The 23,230-nt window shown below is 39.5% G+C and overlaps 2 protein-coding genes across 11 annotated transcripts in view; one reads left to right on the top strand and one right to left on the bottom strand.

The window, feature by feature from the left end:
* Positions 1–22,717, bottom strand: part of DHCR7 (7-dehydrocholesterol reductase) — a 30,940-nt gene extending 8,223 nt beyond the window's left edge. Inside the window, exons 1-7 of one of the 7 annotated variants that reach the window (XM_087877574.1) lie at positions 22,545–22,699; positions 16,527–16,577; positions 13,240–13,343; positions 12,640–12,862; positions 11,777–11,864; positions 10,485–10,698; positions 1,839–2,043 (exon numbers count right to left, since the gene is read on the bottom strand). In XM_087877574.1, the coding sequence (XP_087733700.1) occupies positions 1,839–2,043; positions 10,485–10,698; positions 11,777–11,864; positions 12,640–12,862; positions 13,240–13,337 (828 nt within the window). In that variant the 5' untranslated portion in view covers positions 13,338–13,343; positions 16,527–16,577; positions 22,545–22,699. Of the gene's footprint in view, positions 1–1,838; positions 2,044–10,484; positions 10,699–11,776; positions 11,865–12,639; positions 12,863–13,239; positions 13,344–15,586; positions 15,765–16,526; positions 16,651–22,531 lie in introns of those variants that run through there. The other 6 variants (XM_087877582.1, XM_087877575.1, XM_087877589.1 and 3 more) reach the window with 6 other exon arrangements.
* Positions 22,522–23,230, top strand: part of NADSYN1 (NAD synthetase 1) — a 42,894-nt gene continuing 42,185 nt past the window's right edge. For all 4 annotated transcript variants that reach the window (XR_015729699.1, XM_034417282.2, XM_034417281.2 and 1 more), the window contains exon 1: positions 22,522–22,961. Coding sequence is in view for 3 of the 4 variants with exons in the window: in XM_034417282.2 (XP_034273173.2) it covers positions 22,877–22,961 (85 nt within the window). In the remaining variant the exon portion in view is untranslated. The remainder of the gene's footprint in view (positions 22,962–23,230) is intronic.

The following is a 23,230-nucleotide window of genomic DNA, read 5'->3' as shown; positions in this document are numbered from 1 at the left end:
TGTGGTCCAGTGGGTGGTGAGAATCAAAATGTAAATACCGATATGTATATAGGTTTTCTGTATACTTTGGTGTTGAGTCTTCTGACTTCCTTGATGTGTACTTGCACAATCCAGGAAGACCAGACTGTTTTCCTTAACATCTTCCCGTGTAAACTTAGTATTTCTGTTGAAGTGTTTGGTGAAGGCTTTCACTTCCTGAGTTCTAATGAAGGCATCTAATTCCACCTGCTCATTGGTATAGATATGTGGACAACACTTGAGTCAAGATTAAAACATAGAAAGTGGAAGCCTTGAATAAACACACCCAGATCACTATTTACATTTTGATTCTCACCACTCACTGGACCATAAACTGGGAATAATCAGGATCCTACACCACCAGGCTAAAGAGGGGAAGAAAGGAACAAAAAAGTATCAAGGAAGTCCTCATAACTTGTGGTTATCCTAACTGGGCCTTCATCAAGTCTACAAAAAGATCTAGCAGGGACCTCTTTAAAAATAGACAAAGAAGAGAACAAACAGAGCAACGTTGTCATTCCATACATTGCAGTAATATCTGAAAAACTAAGGAGGATTTTCAACTAACACAACATACCTGCACACTTTAAACCCAGGAATATATTAAGGCAGAAGCTTTTCCAACCCAAGGACAAAACACCCAGATGCAAACTGAGCAATGTGGTATATGTAGTACAATGCAGCAAGAAATGTGCAGATTGGTACATCGAAGAAACAAAATAACCACTTCACAAATATATGGCACAACACAGGAGAATAAACTCATCAGGACAGAATTCAGCAGTTCATCTGCTTTTGAAGTTAAAGGGTCAGTCTTTTGAAGATAGCAAAGTTCATATTCTGGACAGAGAGGACCCCAGGTTTGAAAGAAGAGTCAAAGAGTCTATGTTAAAACTGAACAGCCCTCCAACAACAACAATGCAGTTGTTTCAGCAGTTCCAAAAAGGTTCCACACCCGTTTGCACTCTGATTCAAGTGACTCTGAGATATAGCTAAACCCCCAAGTGGCTTCAACTACTCTCGGAGAGCTAACAACCAACCCTGAGAGTGTTAATGATGAAATGACTGCGAAGAATATAAATCCTTTCATTCTCCTCACTTAGAACTGAAGAAGCTTTTTGGATGAGAAGCAAAATGTTTTCAAATAAAAAGCAAGAAAATCCAGTTGCCTTTTGGAAAAAACACTTTTGGGACAATAGTGACCTGGATGATTGAGAATCTCCATAGACAATGTTCTCTTTAATTTTAACTTTTTATTGTATGTTAGTGCCCAATTATTATACACTGTCACAATGCAGAAACATTCCAAACACAACCTTCCAATATAACGAGTTATAAATCAGAGATTTTTAACTCTGTTAAAAACTGTTTTAATGTTTTCATCATGGTATGAGTGGAAAAAAATCATTCCAAACAACACAGATGTTAGCTATCTCAATCTGAATTCTTATCCAAGAATATTGTTTTGTCAACTCTTGCATGAAATTTTGTTGTTCTCATATGAGAACCTAAGAGATTGAAATGAACAGCATATTGAAATATTTCACAACTCCAATAATTTTTCATCATTATTTTGTGAAGAATAGCTTGAAAACAGTGGTACTGATATATGAAAGAATTTTGTGGAACTATAGTCATGAAAGAGTTAAGAGACTGATTAAATTGCAGCCAAGTGTAAAAGTGATGTGCGCATATAATATACACGTCTGTCTTTTTGTGTGCTTATACACACACACACTTATGATGTATCACCTGAGGAAACGAATTGGAGAAAATTGTTGTTGATAGCATTTAATTTTAATCCATATTTTAATGTTTACCTGTAGGATATTGAGAAGCAGCATAGAATTAGTGACTTGTCCATATAATTCCTGTTGTTTTGCAGCATAGGATAAATTAATCAAAGTCCAGCCTACAATTCCAGGTCGGCCATTAAAAAACAATTTGAAATCAAACCACTTTCCCAAGCGTGGATTAAATTCAATTCCCATCATGAAGTCGTAGAAGAAATTGCCAGTGAATTTGCTAAAGTAGAATATTAAGAGGATAAACAAAAGTTTACTATACATCAATTTGAAAACCAAATAAAATTGCAAGAACACTCACAAACGAAATGAACATCATTACTGATTACTCTGTTGCAAATAATTGACATTAACTACAATGTTATTTATTTTCATTTCAAATATTTATAACCTGTTTATAACAGTGTAATGTAATGGGAAGAAGGAATAACCCTTGAGAAACCAGAGATCAATACAATGGTCAGATAAACAAAATCTGAATCTGGGGCAGAAATATAATTTGAGAAAACATCTTAGATTTGACCCTCCCTAGTTCTTTTCAGGATACAAACAGGGAGAGGATAGCATATACAGACTTGCAAGGTTCTGTTACTGTAACCTTATAATAAAAGTAGTATTAGAATTCATAACTTCCAGTCGAGAGCTGACATTCATTACCAAAAGAATCTTCAACTGACCCCCCAAAAGATGGATAATATTAGTATTGACCTGGCTCCAGGGTAAATACAAATAGTCTTTGATTTACAAGTGACCATTCAAAGTATGTCAAAGCCCTCCCCCCACCCCAAAGTTCAAAGCTCCAATTGTTCCCCTGGTCGCATGACCGCTTTTCATGTGCTTGGCAAGCAACCTGCATTTATGAGAGTTTACGGTGTTTTTGTTAAAACCTGGTGTTTATTTCCAGTTTTCGGCAAATATGCCCCATAATGAATGAGTTTGCTTAATGAGCACAGTAATCATTTTATGATTGTGGCGCTTGCTTAATGACAACTGCAAAAAATGTTATAAAATTGGATCGGACCCACTTTACGACGATCATGGTTTCTGACCGCGATAGGCAGGTTCCCTGATGATTGTAAGTTGAGGACTATCTATGAAGACTTTAGACTCACTAAAATATTGGTCCTAATACTATTTTTACTGAACTTTAGTGATAAAGATGTAGGTAGCCAGAGCTATTCTTTCAGAACCAGTGTTATACAGGTGAAACTCGAAAAATTAGAATATCGTGCAAAAGTTCATCTATTTCAGTAATGCAACTTAAAAGGTGAAACTAATATATGAGATAAGACTCATTACATGCAAAGTGAGATACTTCAAGCCTTGATTTGTTATAATTTTGATGATTATGGCTTACAGCTCATGAAAACCCCAAATTCACAATCTCAGAAAATTAGAATATTACATGAAATCAATAAAACAAGGATTGTACATAGAACAATATCGGACCTCTCAAAAGTATAAGCATGCATATGTACTCAGTACTTGGTTTGGGCCCCTTTTGCATCAATTTTATTTATTTATTTATTATATTTCTATACCGCCTTTCTCCCATAGGACTCAAGGCGGTGTACAGTCAAGAAAAATATAGACACACAAACATCATAAAATTGCTAATTAAAATTATTACTTAGTTTGGTCAATTAAATAAAACCCAGAATTAGATAACATTTAAAAAATCATTCACATGTTTGTATGTTTAGCCCTGCCTGTTGGAACATCAGGGTCTTGAGGGCACAGCGGAAAGCACGGAGATCAGGGATATTCCGTATCTCCGGGGGGAGTTCATTCCAAAGGGTTGGAGCCCCCACAGAGAAGGCCCTCCCCCTGGGAGTCGCCAGTCGACATAATTTGACTGACGGTACCCTGAGTAGTCCCTCCCTGTGAGAACGAACTGGTCGGTGGGAGGTTATTGGTGGCAAAAGACGGTCTCGTAGGTACCCAGGTCCTAAGCCATGGAGCGCTTTAAAGGTGATAACTAACACCTTGAATCGCACCCGGAAGACCACCGGGAGCCAGTGCAGCTCGCGTAGGAGAGGTGTTACATGGGCGTAATGAGCTGCGCCCATAATCACCCGTGTGGCTACGTTCTGGACCAGTTGGAGCCTCCGGGTGTTTTTCAAGGGGAGCCCCATGTAGAGAGCATTACAGTAGTCCATACGGGAGGTAACTAGGGCATGAGTGACCGTGAGCAAGGCGTCCCGATCCAGAAAGGGACGCAACTGACGGATCAGGCGAACCTGATAAAAGGCACCCCTGGCCACGGCCGTCAAATGATCTTCTAAAGATAACCGTGAATCCAGGAGGACACTCAAGTTGCGGGCCCTCTCTGTGGGGAGCAAGATCTCATCCCCTATTGTCAGTGATGGTACCAGCTGACTATACCGGGACGCCGGAAGCCACAGCCACTCGGTCTTGGAGGGGTTGAGTCTGAGCTTGTTTCTCCCCATCCAGATCCGCACGGCCTCCAGGCAACGGGACATCACAGCAAGGGCATCATTGGGGTGGTCTGGGGTGAAGATGTATAGCTGTGTGTCATCAGCATACTGATGAACACTCACCCCAAAACCACGGATGATCTCACCTAGCGGTTTTACATAAATGTTGAACAGAAGGGGTGAGAGGACTGACCCTTGTGGCACCCCACAAATAAGGTGCCTCGAGGTCGACCTCTGCCCCCCTGCCAACACAAACTGTGAACGGTCAGAGAGGAAGGAGGAGAACCACCAAAGCATGGTGCCCCCTATTCCTAACCCCTCCAGCCGGTGCAGTAAGATACCATGGTCAATGGTATCAAAAGCCGCTGAGAGATCTAATAGGACCAGGATAGAGGAGCAACCTCTGTCCCGAGCCCTCCAGAGATCATCCACCAATGCGACCAATGCCGTTTCCGTGCTGTATCGTGACCTGAAGCCCGACTGGAACGGATCCAGATAGACAACTTCATCCAGGTATCGGGGTAATTGTCGCGCCACCACACTCTCAACAACCTTCGCAACAAAGCGAAGATTGGAGACTGGACGATAATTTGATAATATAGCCGGGTCCAGGGAAGGCTTCTTGAGGAGGGGCTTCACAACCGCCTCTTTCAAGGCGGCGGGAAAGACACCCTCACTCAGAGAAGCATTTATAATCCCCTGGAGCCAGCCTCATGTAACCTCCCGGGAGGCCAGTACCAACCAGGAGGGACACGGGTCCAATAAACATGTGGCAGCGTTAAGCTTGCCCAGAATCCTGTCCATGTCCTCAGGAGCCACAGAGTCAAACCCTTCCCAGATAACGCTCTCAAGACCTGCCTCCGTCTCCTCCCCTGGATCTACCCAATCGGAGTCCAGGCCTTCCCGAATCTGAGCGACTTTATCATGCAGGAATTGTACAAAATCCTCAGCTCGACCCTTTAAGGGATCTTCCCGTACCCCCACCTGAAGTAGGGAGCGGGTCACCCTAAACAGCGCAGCTGGGCGGTTCTCTGCAGATGCAATAATTACTGCCTCAATGCGACATGGCATGGATGCTATCAGCCTGTGGCACTGCTGAGGTGTTATGGAAGACCAGGATGCTTCAATAGCGGCCTTCAGCTCTTCTGCATTGTTCGGTCTCATGTCTCTCATCTTTCTCTTGGCAATGCCCCATAGATTCTCTATGGGGTTCAGGTCAGGCGAGTTTGCTGGCCAATCAAGCACAATAATCCCATGGTCATTGAACCAGGTCTTGGTACTTTGGCAGTGTGGGCAGGTGCCAAATCCTGCTGGAAAATGAAGTCAGCATCCCCATAAAGCTCGTCTGTGGAAGGAAACACGAAGTGCTCCAAAATCTCCTGGTAGACAGCTGCGTTGACCCTGGACTTAATGAAGCACAGTGGATCAACACCAGCAGATGACAAGACTCCCCAAATCAACACAGACTGTGGAAACTTCACACTGGACTTCAAGCAACTTGCAGTGTGTGCCTCTCCATTCTTCCTCCAGACTCTGGGTCCTTGGTTTCCAAATGAGATGCAAAAGTTACTCTCATCAGAAAAGAGGACTTTGGACCACTAAGCAACAGACCAGTTCTTTTTTTCTTTAGCACAGGTAAGATGCTTCTGATGTTGTTTGTTATTCAGGAGCGGCTTGATGAGGAATACGACATTTGAAGCCCATGTCCAGGATCCGTCTGTGTGTGGTGGCTCTTGATGCACTGACTCCAGTCTCAGTCCACTCCTTGTGGACACTTTTGAATGGCCTTTTTCCTGACAATCCTCTCCAGGCTGCAGTCATCCCTGCTGCTTGTGCACCTTTTTCTTCCATACTTTTCCCTTCCACATAACTTTCTATTAATGTGTTTTGATACAGCACTTTGGGAACATCCAACTTCTTTTGCAATTACCTTTTGAGGCTTTCCCTCCTTATGGAGGGTGTCAATGATGGTTTTCTGTACAACTGTCAGGTCAGCAGTCTTTCCCATGATTGTGATTCCTACTGAACCAGACTGAGAGACCATTTAAAGGCTCAGGAACCCTTTGCAGGTGTTATGGCTTAATTGGCTGATTAGAGTGGGACACTTTGAGTCTAGAATATTGAACCTTTTCACAATATTCTAATTTTCTGAGATTGTGAATTTGGGGTTTTCATGAGCGGTAAGCTATAATCATCAAAAGTATGACAAATCAAGGCCTGAACTATCTCACTTTGCATGTAATGAGTCTATCTTATATATTAGTTTCACCTTTTAAGTTGTATTACTGAAATAAATGAACTTTTGCACGATATTCTAATTTTTCGAGTTTCACCTGTATTGTCTCTAAGTATTCCAAGGCATGGCCTATGACTGTAATTTCTGAGTCTTCTTCAATGGTAGACCTGTTTATGGTGTGATAGTAATCCAAATGGGAGGTTATCAGAAGATAAGGCCAGCCCATCCCTATCCAGAACAGTTGCAGTTTTCAAAATTAGGTAGATACAGCTAGATAAATGCATTGCGCTGTTGTGACAGCTTGAGAGGTGAATCATATGGGTGTACACCTGCTCTTTCAGGAGCAGTACAATTCTGCCCAGAATGGAGAACCTACTTAATTTCTGGCTTCACAAGGTACCAATTCATAAAGTGTCTACTTTGTCAGGATTCCACTTCAAGATATTGAATTTCATCCAGGCCATCTATTTAGCATCTGTTCCAATATCTGCAGTCTTATCTGATTCTGAGAATGAAGAAATATAGTTGGCTATCATCAATATACTAATTCTAATCCCTTAATGACCTAGTTAGCAGTTTTATATATATGCAAAACAAAAAAAAACGACAGAAGGCATTCCACACCCTACAAGACTGAACACAAGCACCATAATACTTATCTGTGGAGCTGATTGAAGAAATAGAGAAAATCTATGTAAGAAGAACATTCTTGTGGGGATGATTGCTTTCTCAGTAGTTGGCAAACCACCGCTGAGGAATGCAAACGTCAGCACAATGATCCTTAAAGACCCTTCCTCAGGAAGTCTCAAAACATGAGGTCTGTCACGTAGGCAAATCAGATCACATTGTTTGCAACAGGAAAACATGAAACTGTCCATGAGCTGTCCACGAGCTTTGTTTAGCCAATCAACTACAAAGTGAACTTGGATCAATGAATCAGCTTCTGCCATGAAGACTATAGAGAACAATAAAAGGGAGCTCCCAGAAGCTGTTCTGTGTGCCTTCCCATTAACCTTCTTCCTGCCTGTGCATCTTTCTTCATCACAACAACACATTCTGGTCTAGATAATTCATTCAGAATGATACCATACCAATGGTATCAAAAGTTGCTAAGATATCTATGATTTGTATCACAGAATTGCACTTCTCCATTCTTTCTCGGGTGTATATATGTATTTAATACTGATTTAATCCTTTCGGCCAAGATTGCTGCAAATATTTTGTAATCGGCATTCAATAATGAAATAGGTCTGTAGTTTTGAATTAACTGGAGATCTGTATCTTCTTTTGGAATGATTGTTATTATGGCTTCTGTCCATGAATTTGGTATTTTGGCTTTCTCCATAGCTTCATTATATAATCGCAACATATTCTCTCCCAGTACTTCTTGCATTGTTTTATATATTTCTACCGGTAGCCCATCGGGTCCCGGGGTTTTATTGTTTTTTTGCTTTTTCAGTACTTCATCTAATTCTAATTTGGTTTTTGGCCTATTGAGAGTTGTTCTTTGTTCTTCTGTGATTTTTGGCATTCCTGATTTCCCTATGTACTATTTTATCTTGTCTTCCTCTATTTTTCCCTGATTATATAAATTCACATAAAATTTCTTAATAATTTTTTTTTTGGCCTCTTTACTATGTTGAATTTCTCCTTTATCTTCTTTCAATTGGTATATCGTTCTTTTTTTCTGTTCTTTCTTCAGTTTATAGGCTAGCCATCTGCCCGTTTTATTTGCGTGTTCGAAATAATTTTGTTTCGCCATTTTTATTTTTTGGGCTAGTTCTATTTGGTTTATCAAATTCAATTTATGCTTAATCATTTCCCATTCTTCTCTTATTGTTTTGTTCTGGGGCTTTTCCTGGAGTTTTTGTTCTTTTTGTTTTAGGTCTTTCTCTAATTTCTCTAATTGTTTTTTCTTCTCTTTATTCTTTTTCCTCGTATATGCTGTTACTAGGCCCCTTATATATGCTTTTAAAGTATCCCATGTGTTTTGTAAAGAGGTTTCCTCTATTTTATTTATCTGAAAAAATATTTTTACTTCATTTTCTAACATCGAATTAAATTCTTTTCTTTACATAATCTTTGGTTCATCATCCATCTCTTACGTCTTCTTTCCTCTTTCCAGTTTATGAATAGTGGATTGTGGTCTGCCCATTGGTTTGTGCCTATCTCATTTTTTTCTACTTCTATTTTGATATTTGGGGTCATCCATGCCATGTCCAATCTTGACCAGGAATTATGCGGATGGGAGTAAAAGGTGTATTGGGCCTCTTCGTCAAGTGTTTCCCTCCATACATCTGCCAAGTTTAGTTCTTCAGCCATAGTAAAGAATTCTTTTGGAAGTATTTCTTTTTTCTTTTGTTTTTGCCCCCCCGTTTTGTAGTCCTTATTTGCATTTACTATTGCATTATAATCCCCTATTACACAAATATCATCATATTCCAATTCTGCTAATTTTATGTGTAGATCTTTAAAAAAAACCTGTAGTTTTTGGTTAGGTGCATAAATTACTACAATTAACATTTTCCTCTTTCCTATTTCTAGTTCTACCATCACCACTCTACCTTGCTCATCGGTATAAACTAATTTAGATTGTATTTTTTCTTTTACGTAAATCACTACTCCTTTTTCTTTTTTTGGGCCAGAGATGAATATAGTTTTCCTAATTTGGGGTTTTCTAGGATTTTTTGATAGTCTTTTTGAATGTGTACTTCTTGCAGACATATCACATCTGCTTCTAGTTTTCGTAATTTTGTGAAAATTTGATTCCTTTTCTTTGGGGCGTTTAAGCCATTAATATTTACCGAAAAGAGTTTGATCTGTTCATCCATTGCCTATCGTATCTGTTTTTTTTGTGTTTTTTGTTTCCATCTGTGCCTTAGCTTTTGCACCTTCTCTCTCTTCTCTCTCTTTTTCTTGCCTCTGTCTTATTTCTTTTTCTTGCTTTGTTTCTATTGGTTCTTCTTCTTGACTTTTACTATCTGTTTCCTCCTTGCTTTCCTGTTCTTCTTCTAGTCTAAAGTGTGTGTTATGGAATTCTCTTGCCTTTTCTAGAGTGTCTATTTTATATTTTTTGTCTTCCCACGTAATTAAGATCCCCTCTATTGGCAGCCATCTGTACATTATCTTATATTTGATCAATAGTTGTGTTAAAAACTGATATTGTTGTCGTAGATTTCTTACTCTTCGGGGTATCTGTTTTAAAATTATAATTTCTTTATCATTATAGATCACCGTTTCTTCTCTAGATTTCTTATAGGCTTCATCTCGGATTGATTTTTTTAAGAATTTGAGATGGACTTCTCTCGCCAGTCTGTGTTTTCTTATATAATTTGTTTGTACGCAGTAAGTTTCTTCCAATTGTCCTTTTATTTCTTCTGGCTCTTTTTGTGTCATTCCTGCGATAATTTCCACCATCTTCCCTTCTAAATCCTCATTTTTTTCTTCTGGAATTCTTTCTCACAGAGTACATCATCTGTGAGAACAACAAGTTTCGATGCCAAAACCAGAATAGTATCAAAGTGGAATGGGCGCACATAACTCACATCCTTCAAGAATGCATGAAGCTGCAAAGTCACCACCTTCTCAAGGACCTTACTCAAAAAGAGGATACTAGAAATAGGACACTAGTTCCAGGCTATCTTCTTCAAGCATGACTGAATTACTGTTTCTTTCAAGGCACTTGAAGGGGACACTTCTGTTATAAAAACATAAGTTACCTTATTAGAACCCCACAATTAGAAGACTTCAATGCTCAGGACAGACAGAATCTGTATATGAGAAGCTGAATACATAAATGATTTTCCAGCATTATGAGACTTTAGAAATTGAAATGACATGCTTAGATATTTATGATCTTAAGTAGCAAAAGTAAAAGTACAAAAGTACAAGCAAGAAAGGCAGAGAAATAGCTTTACTGATTAGAATGAAACATTCAGTGCTCATCAAATTATCATATTTATAGTAATATAAGTAATATCAACATACCAGTCCTTTGCATTAGAAGGGAAGAAGTAGGCTTTTAACCAAACGAATATAGACACAAAGTAGCCCACAATATTTGTACACCACATGAGTGGAATCCAGTTGTCAAAAATGATGGTGGGTGAGAACCACTGGAAGTAGTAAACATTTGCAAACCAGAGGGCATGTGTTATGAGCCAGGCTTGCAGTCCGTTAATCTCATATTTGAGTACTACACCTGAAAGGAAACAGATGATGATGATGATGATGATTCAGAGGCTGTCCAATTCTAAAAGAACTTTGGATGACTAGCAGTTAAGAAACAGAAAACAATAGGCCTTCAAGGTGAAGGCATGACAAGTTGAACATAATTTAGGCAAAGGCTGAAGAATCACTGAGTATACTGACTGAACTTTTCTGAACAAGGAGAGTAAAGGAGATAATCCACATGTGCTCCAGACAGCAACTCCTCACGGGGAGACCAAAGGATAATAGTCTCCTATGGGTTTGGGTGCTGGGAAATGAAGGGATCAGTAATCAAGTTTTTAACCATGGAGGAGCCTTTTAAGACATATTCACTAATCATGTTTCTAATCACTTTTTGAAATTGCCTATTTAATTATCTTAAGGGTCTTCAGAATGACATGTTGGAAAAGCCATCTGAGAGTTTATGTGTATGAACAAAATAATTGACGTGACACATTCTGCCAGGAATTATCCAGAACCAAAGACAAAATACAGAAGAATGAAACAAACAATGTAATCTACAAAATCAACTGTAACTATTGCAACCAATTCTATGTGGGACAAACATGTCAATTAAAAACCAGAATCCATGAATACTAGCTGGCAGTCAAACGCCATGATCCCAAATCCTTAATCTCTACCCACACTGACACCAAACAGCACCAGTTCAATTGAAGCAACACAAAAATAATCAGCCACGCTACCACCCTTGGGAAAATTAATTGCTCACCCCTGCCGCAGAAGCTTTGAAGAAGATAGACACAAGTAACAAGCAATGAATGTGCGTATGTGTAATTATTTATCAACAAGGTCCAAAGCTTTTCAAAACAGACAAAAACAACATTACACATCTCCAAGTGTAACAGGCAGCAATAAAAATTCATTATTTTTAAGACAAAAAGACTTCTTGGAGCAAGTCTGAGAGTGAGAAGGAAATGTAGGCTAATATAGGGATCAATGTTTGTACCATTTAATTATTAGCAACATGCTAAATAAGCAGATAATAATGTTTTGAGTCATGTACTTTTTTCTCCAGTTTCAATTACTCAATACAATAAAAATGGTCTTACCAGCAGGTGAAATGGCACCTTCCTGTACTCCTCCTTGAAATCCAGGAATAAATTTATGGCAAAAGTCAGGAATCATAAACAAAAATGCCTGTAACAGAATGAACATATAAGCCCGTATCTTTAAATTAAAGTTGCACAATGGTACATTTGTAGAAGGATAAATTATGGATTTACCATATAATTATTTTTCATAACTGACATTTACTCATATCCCAACCCCTCATAATAGTGTAGATGTTTAAAAACGTAGCTGAAATATACAGTATATGGATTTGTGAATATTTTAGTATAACTCACTTGGGGACATGGACTAAACAGAGGTTAATAATGTAAAGGTATAAAATCTGGTTTTTTATCTTTTTTGTACTGAAATTACAGGAAACATTTAATTTCTAGCTGCTAATACTATGATCAAATATTCATATAGAAATTATATAGAAGTAACAACTAAAGACTGAAAGTGAGACTCTGTTAATTTCAAATCACCATCTAACTCTGGGTGAGGAACCTATTGCCCTGAAAATATGATTGAAATAATAATCCTGGCTTAGTCTAATTAATGGCAATGGGTTTTGGAAGTTAAGTTTAATAACTTCTGGAAGACAGCAAGTCTCTCATTATCTTCTGTCAGTCATAATCTTTTGGAAGTCCTAGAAACATAAAAGAGAGCAAGACAGATAAATGCCTCAAAGAAATATCAGTTGTTAGCATTATTCCCAGCAACATCCAAACACAATATTGTTAATAATTTATATTCCCACATTTTCACATATAGGGTTACAATTTTAGAATGTAATTTTAAAACCAAACTTAATTTTGATCCAAATAACTGGATTCCAACAGAGAAGCTTCAAGATACGTACCTGGAACATTACCCAAAAAAGGTAAAAGATTAGAATTTTCCAAGAGAAAGATGGTGTCTTGTCCCAGATATCTAAGAGGTGAACTTTTCCCGTAAGCAACTGGATAGCTGGCTCACTCAAAGAGCAATGGTACTGATCACATGACATTATAAAATAGTAGACAATAAAGGGGCAAGACGAGAGTAGAAAGATGACACTTATCAAAGAAAACCAATCAATCTTCCTGAAAAAGACACATAGAGATTGTTACTCTCCCCCCCAAAAATGAACCTCAAAACTCTACTGGAACAGTTTTGTCAATGACTGACTCTGAACAGAATAATGATTTGCACAATTGTAATGTGTTGTTGCCCTTAACAATTACAGTATTTGCTGAAACAAGCCAGTTTCATGAACTACTGCTGGCTGGGTCAACAGAAAACCAACATATATTTCAAAGAAATAAACTTAAATACTCTATGACATCCCTCCTGCCTTTGAATATTAATAAAATCCTCCTAAAATTCAGCTTTAGCTGCCTCTTTTATGAACCAACCTGTACAGTTCTTTATAAGTGCAAGTATTTCACAGCTATAGTCACTACACGGCAGATTTTCTTACCATGATCTACCCCACTCTCCATGAGAGGCTTCATTTCCATTTAGAGCATTTTGACTTTTTCCTCCTCCAAAAAATTGGCTGTCTTTATGAGATGCCATTGGAAACTGCAGAAGAAGTAAATACAAAAATGATAAAATTCTCAAGTATAAAAGAGCCTTTTGTGTGTGTGAAATTTTATGTCCAATTATGCAATATGCAACTCTACTTGGTTATTTTTCATAATTAATTCTGCTTTTAAATAACCTTAAGAAAAATAAGACAAGGTTCATGTGGCATTGCTAACTATGGGAGAAAACAATGTCAACCTTTGACTAAACCTTTCTTGCTCATTGACTATTTTTAATACAATTAAGGCTAAAAAGAATGAGAGTTATAAAAAGTGTATAAGAAATAAATATATATGTACTTGCATAATGTTTGCATTAATTATATGTAGAGTGTAGCTATTTACTGTTGAATCCATGCTTTATACATTATTTTTATTTTTTCTGTTGCATTTTTCCATTTATTTTTAAACACTTCTTATGCAATTTTCTGATAATGTATTTATCTTTGTGTTTTGTTCCTTTTTTCCTGTTACTATTTTAAAAGCAATAAAATACATAAAAATACATTATTAGACAGCTCACAAGCAAAACTAAAACTTGGCAAACAAAAATGGTCCTCAAGTTATTGCATTTCAAGGTATATCCTAAACACGGATGTACTTGCAGAACCATCAAGGCCATGCTTTTCTCTACCACATCTCTTCGCTAACAAGGGGAACTCATCAAATTTGCAGATGACACTAAGCTGGCAGGGATAGCCAACACCACAGAAGACAAGCTCAGGATCCAAAAAGATCTTGACAGACTTGAATAATGGACCCTATCCATCAAAATGAAATTTAATGTGAAGAAAAACAAGGTTTTACATCTAGAAAGAAAAACCAAAGTACAGATTAGGAGAAACCTGGCTCAAAAACTGTAACTGTGAGAGGGACCTTGGAGGATTACTTAAATATCAGGCAGTAGTGTGTGGCGGTAGCCAAAAAAGCTAACACAATCCTTGGTTACATAAACAGAGGCACAGAATCAAAAGCACGTGAAGTATTAGTAGTGCTTTATAAATCCTTAGTAGTGCTTTACAGATCTTTATACACCTGGAATACTGCATCCAGTTTACAAAAAAGATGTCGAGACTTTAGAAAAAGTACAAAGAAGAGCAACTAAGATGATTAAGGGCCTGGAGACAAAAACATATGAAGAACGGTTGCAGAAATTGGATATGGCCAAGTTAGAGAAAGAAGGACTAGGGGTTACATGATAACAGTATTCCAGTATCTGAGGGGCTGCCACAAAGAAGAGGGAACAACTTATTTTCCAAAGCACCAGAAGATCAGAAACAATGGATGGAAACTAATCAAGGAGAGAAGCAACCTGGAATTAAGGAGAAACTTCCTAACGGTGAGGATAATTAACCGATTGAACAGCTTGCGTTCAGAAATTGTGGGTGCTTCATCATTGGAGGTTTTTAAGAAAAGAACCATCTGTCTGAAATGGTATAGGGTCTCCTGCTTGAGTAGTGGGTGCGCAAATGTTTCTCAATGGAAAAGGAGCGCATGCCACTGGTTCATCTGGCTTTTCTAATTATGGGTCATATCTGCTGGTCAGCTGTGCCCCAAATATGTAGTAACTTTAGCTCAGCTGGTCCCTCATGAAGGGTATTGTTAAATCAAAGCTTTATTACAAAAGATATCATTTATAACAAGTACATGGCTTTACATATTATTGTACATTTCTTGATACAATAATGTTAATGCAGAATTAATGGACATTTGAATTTAATGAATATCTTGCTTCTCCTGAATAGTCTATTAAATAGAGGTTTTACTATATTATGAACTTTGGAAATTAATATATTTTCAGCATCATTATTTTCTAATTGTTTTTACAATGCAAATGAGCATCGCAAAAGTATCTCATGGAAATATATTTTCTCATGGAAGTATTCCAAAGGAGAAAGATACTGTACAATAACACAATGTGCTTTATGTGGGTCTGCCTGAGGTGACTTGGGAAACTCTTAGTCAACACTAACTAGATTTCTACCAGATAAGTTTTGTTCCAAAGGTGTAAATTAGTCAACATCAATTAGATTTCTACCAGATAAGTTTTGTTCCAAAGGTGTAATTAGTCAACACCAACTAGATTTCTACCAGATAAGTTTTGTTCCCAAAGTGTGAATTAGTCAATACCAACTAGATTTCTACCAAATAAGTTTTGTTCCAAAGGAGTAAATTAGCTGTGTTTTTAATCAGTTACTATCTAAGCCGGGGGTGGGTGGATGGGTACTTCTTTCTACTTACCTTTACTATCAGTTTGCAATGGGGCCACGCTCACGCTCTCGTTTCACTCGTGTGCTCTTCTGCGCATGCGCAAAAATGTTCTGATGACGTCGGGGTCGGTGGGAGGAACCTCCTGCCGGTTTTACTACCGGTTCTATAGAACCGGTGTGAACCAGGGGCAACCCACCACTGATCTAAGCTAATGTTAGATATTTTAAAAATATTCATTTCAATATAGGTAGTCCTCAACTTACAACAGGTCATTTAGTGACAGTTCAAAGTTACAATGGCACTGAAAAAAGTGACTTTTTTTCATACTTATGACCATTGCAGCAACCCCATGGGCATACGATCAAAATTCAGACGCTTGACAACTGAAATGTAATTATGACAATTGCAGTGTCCTGGGGTCAGGTGATCACCTTTTGTGTCCTTCTTACAAGTAAAGTCAATGGGGAGCCAGATTCATTTAACTATATGACTAATTTAAAACTGCAGTCATTCACTTAACAAATGTGGCAAAAGTAAAATGGGGCAAAATTGGTAAAATGGGTTGCAAAAGTAAAATAGAGCAAAATTCACTTAACAAACATTTCACTTAACAACAAAAATTTGGGGCTCAATTGTGGTTGTAAGTCAAGAGCTACCTGTATAACACCATAAAATGTTTTATCCAGGAATATAAGACAAAGAAAATAAATCGTCAAGCATTAAGAGGAATTCAGGATGGTCTTTGTAAACACAAAAACTTATATATTGTTAATTTTAAAAGAGAAATACATTCTACAAATATTTCTTTCTTATAAGCAAATGTTCCAAAGCCTGCTTTCCAACTTGCTCCCATTCCACACATGTACCGTACAAAACAATACATGCAACGGCTTCCCAACCAGTTTGCTTTACTATTACTTCTCAATTCAATATGAAGCAGACCACTTAGAATTCTGTTAATTTTCCTTACCTGTGCTTTTATTCTTCAGCTTCAGATAAAGAAATAACTCCTTCGTTTGATCTCATTGAGAGAAAGAAAGAATGCTAACATAAAATGTCCCAATCCTCTTTTTTACCTTTCCTTCTTTTAAACCACACCCCATTAAATGCATATTGTAATCACCATCCAATCGTCTGCTCCAAATTTTCAGCATCATCTCATGCTTCCTCGCTGGATTGGTGCAGCTGCCTCAAACCAGCTAAGCTGATTTCAGTAGCCATGGCAACAAGCACTCCGTAAATATAATGAAAAAGGAGAGTTCACTGAACTTTTACTAATCCTTGATCAAGCAGAATGTATGAATTTAAAAACCGAATTAAAAGAAAAATTATTTGTTTTGCATAGCTTCTTCAGACTCCTTATTCCATTTAAACATCTGTTCTATATATTTACCCAAACATTTTGCTACTTCTGAAGTTCCACAGCGGACAGAGGTTTTGGGGAAATTATTGGTTAATAAAATTAGTATCAGCTACTTAAAATGATTGCTTGAATGGTCTGTTTTGGAAATATAACAGAAGATCACTAAAAATGTAGGACTGAGTTCATATGATCCTAAAGTCAAATTTCAACCACTCACAATAAAAATTGAGAACTGCATTTTCCAGAGATGAGTTAACTAAAGAACTATGGCATGAAAGAGAAAAATAAAACCGGATTTGATGATATGAGAAGTAGGGAGCTAACAAATGGGCAAAAAAGCTTTTAAGCAATATGTTTGTGGAGATTCTCAGTCATCCAGGTCATAGTTTTCTCAAAAGTGCTTTTTCAAAAGGCAACTGGAGGGGGGAGAGTAAGGGGGAATGGAAGGATTGTATTTCTTTGCAGTTATCTGGACGTTAGCACTCTCGCTGAGATTAAGGAGATTCTAAATGCACAGGCAGAAGTAGGGTGGATTTCACAATTTAAATCATGATTTAAATCACTGGTAAAAAGGCTTGATTTAAATCAATTCGATTTAAATCATAATTTTTAAAGAGCAACTGTCATCTCTGCTACTCCTTTGACCCACTGTTGACTCACCGATAGTCCCAGTGTTGCAGAATATACAGCCTCATGCTACATAACTAAGCTCCATTTCATGCTGAATAAACTAAATTATTTATGTATCTTAAATAGAAAACTATCTTACAATAGATTTTTACCCCAAAAGTTTTTTATTAAAATAAATTCGATAAAAATCAAAAAAATCCGATTTAAATAAAAAAAATCTGATTTTTTTTTATTTTTTTAAAAAAATCATTGATTTTTACCCACCCTGGGCAGAAGCAATTCCCCCGAAATATCTTATCAAGAAGCGCTTGAACTTTAGACTTTAACCACAGTATATACACATACCAATAGCTCTCTATTGACAATGCTGGCTCCCTCTGTTAAAGAAATGGAGATCAGCACCACCACCTAGAATCAGACACAACTAGACAAGGGAAACCTTAATTAACCTTTTCCTGCATTTGAACAACTCCCTCGGCAATCTAAGTGATCCTAAGACAAGGGTGTCAAATTCAAGTTCATTGAATTTGTGGTTGACCTCGAGGGGCCAGGTGGGTGTGGTTAGGTGGCTGTGGCAGATGTGGCCAGCTTCACATTGCTCACATCGGGGGGGGGGTGTGTGTGTGCATGTGACAGCCTGGTGGGGCTGGGGGGATCCATTGTCTCCAGCAAACGCCCAGGGGATGGCGCAAGGCCAGCCCCTTGCTGGCTCCAGGGTGGCCCTGCGGATCTAAGGCTGATCACATTCCAGCCTGGATGGCCACCACCAAATTTTAGATCAATGCCCAACCAGCCTGGGCCAGGGCCAAGGTGACAGGGGCCAGTTGTTTGGTGTTTCCTCGATCTGGCCCACGGTCCTTGAATTTGACACCCCTGTCCAGTGGTGAAATCCGTTTTTTTTTTACTACTGGTTCTGTGGGCGTGGCTTGGTGGGCATGGTGTGGCTTGGTGGGCGTGGCAGGGGAAGGATAGTGCAAAATCTCCATTCCCACTCCACTCCAGGGGAAGGATACTGCAAAATCCCCATTCCCTCCCCACTTCTGAGGGAAGGATCTTGCAAAATCTCCAGTTCTACCCCACTCTGGGGCCAGCCAGAGGTGATATTTGCCGGTTCTCCAAACTACTTAAAATTTCCACTACCGGTTCTCCAGAACTTGTCAGAACCTGCTGAATTTCACCCCTGCCCCTGTCCTATGAGATTGTGATTGCACGAGCAAAACACCTTGCTAGAAACTACACTACATGAGTTCCTCAATAACAGATACTGAAGAAAAGTATCTGTTATGTCGGCTGGCGACACCCAGGGGGAGGGCCTTCTCTGTGGGAGCCCCAGCCCTGTGGAATGAACTGCCCCCGGAAATACGTAAGATCTCCGACCTCCGGGTGTTTCACTGTGCACTGAAGACCCTGTTGTTCCACCAGGCCGGGCTATCAACATAATTTATTTATTTATTTTATTTTTATTTTATTTTTCAATTTATATACCGCCCTTCTCCCTGAGGACTCAGGGCGGTGCACAGCCAGAATTAAAAACATGAAATACAAATATTAAAAACAATTAAAATCTATATAAATTTGGCCCAAAAGTTAAAAAAACCACAAACCAATTAAACATTTAAAAATTTTAAAAAATTTCTTCCTAAACCAGCCCGGCTTGCTGGAAAAAGTGGGTTTTAAGGGCACGGCAGAAGGCACTGAGGTCTTGGATTCTCCTTATCTCTGGGGGCAGCTGATTCCAGAGGGTAGGTGCCCCCACAGAGAAGGCTCTCCCCCTGGGGGTCACCAGCCTACATTGTTTGGCTGATGGCACCCTGAGGAGGCCCTCTCTGTGGGAGCGCACGGGTCGCTGGGAGGTCGGTAGCAGCAGGCGGTCTCGAAGATAGCTAGGCCCTATGCCATGGAGCGCTTTAAAGGTGATAACCAACACCTTGAAGCGCACCCAGAAGACCACCGGGAGCCAGTGCAGCTCGCGCAGGAGCGGTGTTACATGGGAGTGCCATGCTGCTCCCATCACTACCCGCGCTGCTGCGTTCTGGACCAGCTGGAGCCTCCGGGTGCCCCTCAAGGGGAGCCCCATGTAGAGAGCATTGCAGTAGTCAAGGCGAGAGGTGACGAGGGCGTGAGTGACTGTGCACAGGGAATCCCGATCAAGAAAGGGCCGCAACTGGCGAATCAGGCAAACCTGATAAAAGGTCCCCCTGGTTACAGCCGTCAGATGTTCCTCCAAGGACAGCTGCATATCCAGGAGGACTCCCAGATTGCGAGCCCTTTCTGTGGGGGCCAAGGACTCGCCCCCAATAGTCAGTGATGGAGTCAACTGACTATATCGGGATGCCAGGAGCCACAGCCACTCAGCCTTGGAAGGGTTGAGCTTGAGCCTGTTCCTCCCCATCCAGATCCGCACAGCCTCCAGGCACTGACACATCACTTCAAGGGCATCGTTGGGGTGGCCTGGGGTGGAGATGTACAGCTGGGTGTCATCAGCGTACTGATGGTATCTCACCCCGAAGCCACGGATGATCTCGCCCAGCGGCTTCACATAAATGTTGAACAGAAGGGGCGAGAGGACCGATCCCTGCGGCACTCCACAGACGAGAGGCCTCGAGGTCGACCTCTGCCCCCCTGCCAACACAAACTGCGACCGGTCGGAGAGAAAGGAGGAGAACCACCGCAATACGATGCCTCCCACCCCCAACTCTTCCAGCCGGTGCAGCATGATACCATGGTTGATGGTATCAAAAGCCGCTGAGAGGTCTAACAGGACCAGAACAGAGGAGCAACCCCTGTCCCGAGCCCTCCAGAGATCATCAACCAACGCGACCAATGCCGTTTCCGTGCTGTGCCCAGACCTGAAACCCGACTGGAATGGATCTAGATAAGATGTTTCCTCCAGGAATTGTGGAAACTGTCCCGCGACCACACTCTCAACAACCTTCGCCATTAAGCGAAGGTTGGAGACAGGACGATAGTTGGCCAATATTGCCGGATCCAGGGACGGCTTCTTTTATTATTTAAAATAATAATTTTAAATTGGGGTATTTTAAATTTTTGGGGTTTTAAACCGGCCAAATCTATTTAATTATTTTAATTTTTAATCATTGTTGTGTCTTGTGTTTTTAAATTGGCTGTACACCGCCCTGAATCCTTCGGGAGAAGGGCAGTATAGAAATATTATTATTATTATTATTATTATTATTATTATTATTATTATTATTATTATTATTATTATTATTATTATTAACAAAGCAACATGGTCATTCCGTACATTGCAGACATATCAGAAAAGCTCAGGAGGATCTTCAGCCAACATAACATGCATGCACACTTCAAACCCAAAAATACACTAAGGCAGGAGCTTGTTGAATCCCAAAGATAAAACACCCAGACAAAAACTGAGCAACATGGTATATGCACTACAATGCAGTGAGCCATGTGCAGATCTGTACATTGCAGAAACAAAACAACCACTTCATAAGCGCATGGTACAACATAGGACAATAAACACATCAGGATTAGATTCAGCAGTCCATGTGCATTTAAAAGACAAAGGCCACTCTTTTGAAGACAGCAAAGTCCACATTTTGGACAGAGAGGAACACTTTTGTCTTTGTCTTTTGTCTTTGTCTTTTATTAGATTTATATACCGCCCTACTCCCGAAGGACTCAGGGCTAATGTAATGAAGTGGGCTCTGATGGATGACCACTGGATAACTTTCTATTCACTCTATTCTAAAAAAGCAATGCATCCGGCTGGAAAGAGTACAAACTCAGCCAAGGTCCTTTTGGTTCCTCTAGGAGGCCTCTAAATTGTCAGAAGAAAGGAACATTCTAATGACATACAGCTTAAAGGTTGGTTAGGTCAAGGGGATCCACATGAGTTAAAAATTGTCCATCCTCAAAAGATGATTTTAATCTATGCTTCAGTAATCTACAAAAAGAATTATGACTGTTTTGCAAAGAAACTCTGTAATTAGGAAATGTCAACTAAAATTGATAAATGTATAGGACCATATGAACGGCTGACTTCAAAGAATCCTTTGTCTAGAAGGGTATAAAACCAGTGTACCTAATTCCTGTCTTTGTTCAACGCTTCATGTACAGAGCCTTGAACCTATTGCGCAATATATATATAAAATCTGTCTCTGATTAACCCAAAAGTTGTGTTTGTCTTATTAAATCCACAACAGGGCGGTGAACAGGCACAAAATAAAATACATAAATACAAAAGTTAAAAGATATAATTAAAACCAGATTAAATAATTTAGCCCAAGATAATTAAAAAAATCCCAATAATTTAAAACAAATTAAAATTTCGATGTAAAAGAATTTTAAAACAGGGGAGAAAATTAGGCCAGGCCTAATTCTAACACTAGTTTGAAAGAGGGGTCAAAGAGGCAATCTATATCGAAACTGAACAGCCCTCTCTCAACAGAGGGGGAGGGATACAAATCTACAACAAGTCCTTTCAACAGACCAAGAAGGCTCCATACCCATTTGCACAACTCAGGTGACCGTGACCTGATGATACAGACAAACTTGGTGATCTTAAGATTGGCTAAAAGAATGCAAATGACCAGCTGTCTGCAAGGAGTATAAATCCTTCCATTTCACTCCAACCAGTCAGAGCTGAAGAAGCTTCTTTGGTGAGAAGCGAAACGTCTTCAACAAAGAAAAACCAGAAAATCCAGTTGCCTCTTGAAAAAGCACTTTTGGGACAACCATGACCTGGATGACTGAGAATCTCCGTGGACATTCTAACATTCTGCTAGAAAGCTATCGGCACAGTCACACACATACACCCTACTTCTCCAAACCATTGTTTTGTGTTTTGCATTTTTGAAGTCACAGGTGGTGTTTTTTTAAAAAAATGCAGGGGAGATCAGGCTTATTTAAAAAAAGAAAAAAATCCGCATCTATCCTTGTCATTCCCAAACCTACAAATACATTAGTATCTATCAGACACTATTTCTTTAGATAATTACTTTCGCTCCTCACCCTGGCACTTTCTCCCGGTACTATTGGCACGCGAAACAATGCAGGGCGCGCAGCCAGCAGCCTCTCCCAGCAAAGAGTAAAGCTTGCTCTAGCTATCCTTTGCCAACCCTTTACAAGTTTTATAAGGTTTTTTTTTTTCCCCAACGCTGCGTTTCACCCGGAAGTGACTTGCTACATAGCACCGCTTCAAACCCTCCTCTCTGCGCTGAGTCGAAGAGGAGGAACCTACGGAAGTAAAAGCGTTGTTTTTGGGAGTGGTGGTCCCACCGGCTGGGGAGAGGTCGCTTTTTTCCCCCCTTCTCCTGGGCAAAGTTAGGCGGGCAGGAAACAACATGGGCAGGACGGTGACCGTGGCTACGTGCGCCTTGAATCAGTGGGCGCTGGATTTTGATGGCAATCTGGAAAGGATTTTCAAAAGTAAGCCCAAAGCTGCGTATGGGGCTATTTGCAAAATGCAGCTCCAAAGGAAGATGGATCTTGTTTTTGTTACCCTGCAGTGGAAGTTAACGTTTATTAGCAATAATTAAAATAAGAAAGGTGGCTCTGGATGCGTCTTGGATCCATTGATTATTTTATATTCACCCACCCACCTTCCCAATCTTCATTGATATGTTTATATCGCACCTTTATGGTTACATATATATATATATATATTACATATATATATATATATGCGCAAAATATAA

This window comes from Pantherophis guttatus, chromosome 1 (assembly GCF_059756535.1).
Source record: "Pantherophis guttatus breed Tessera chromosome 1, ASM5975653v1, whole genome shotgun sequence".
Taxonomy (NCBI): Eukaryota; Metazoa; Chordata; class Lepidosauria; order Squamata; family Colubridae; genus Pantherophis; species Pantherophis guttatus.
This window is presented reverse-complemented; position numbering and strand designations above follow the sequence as displayed.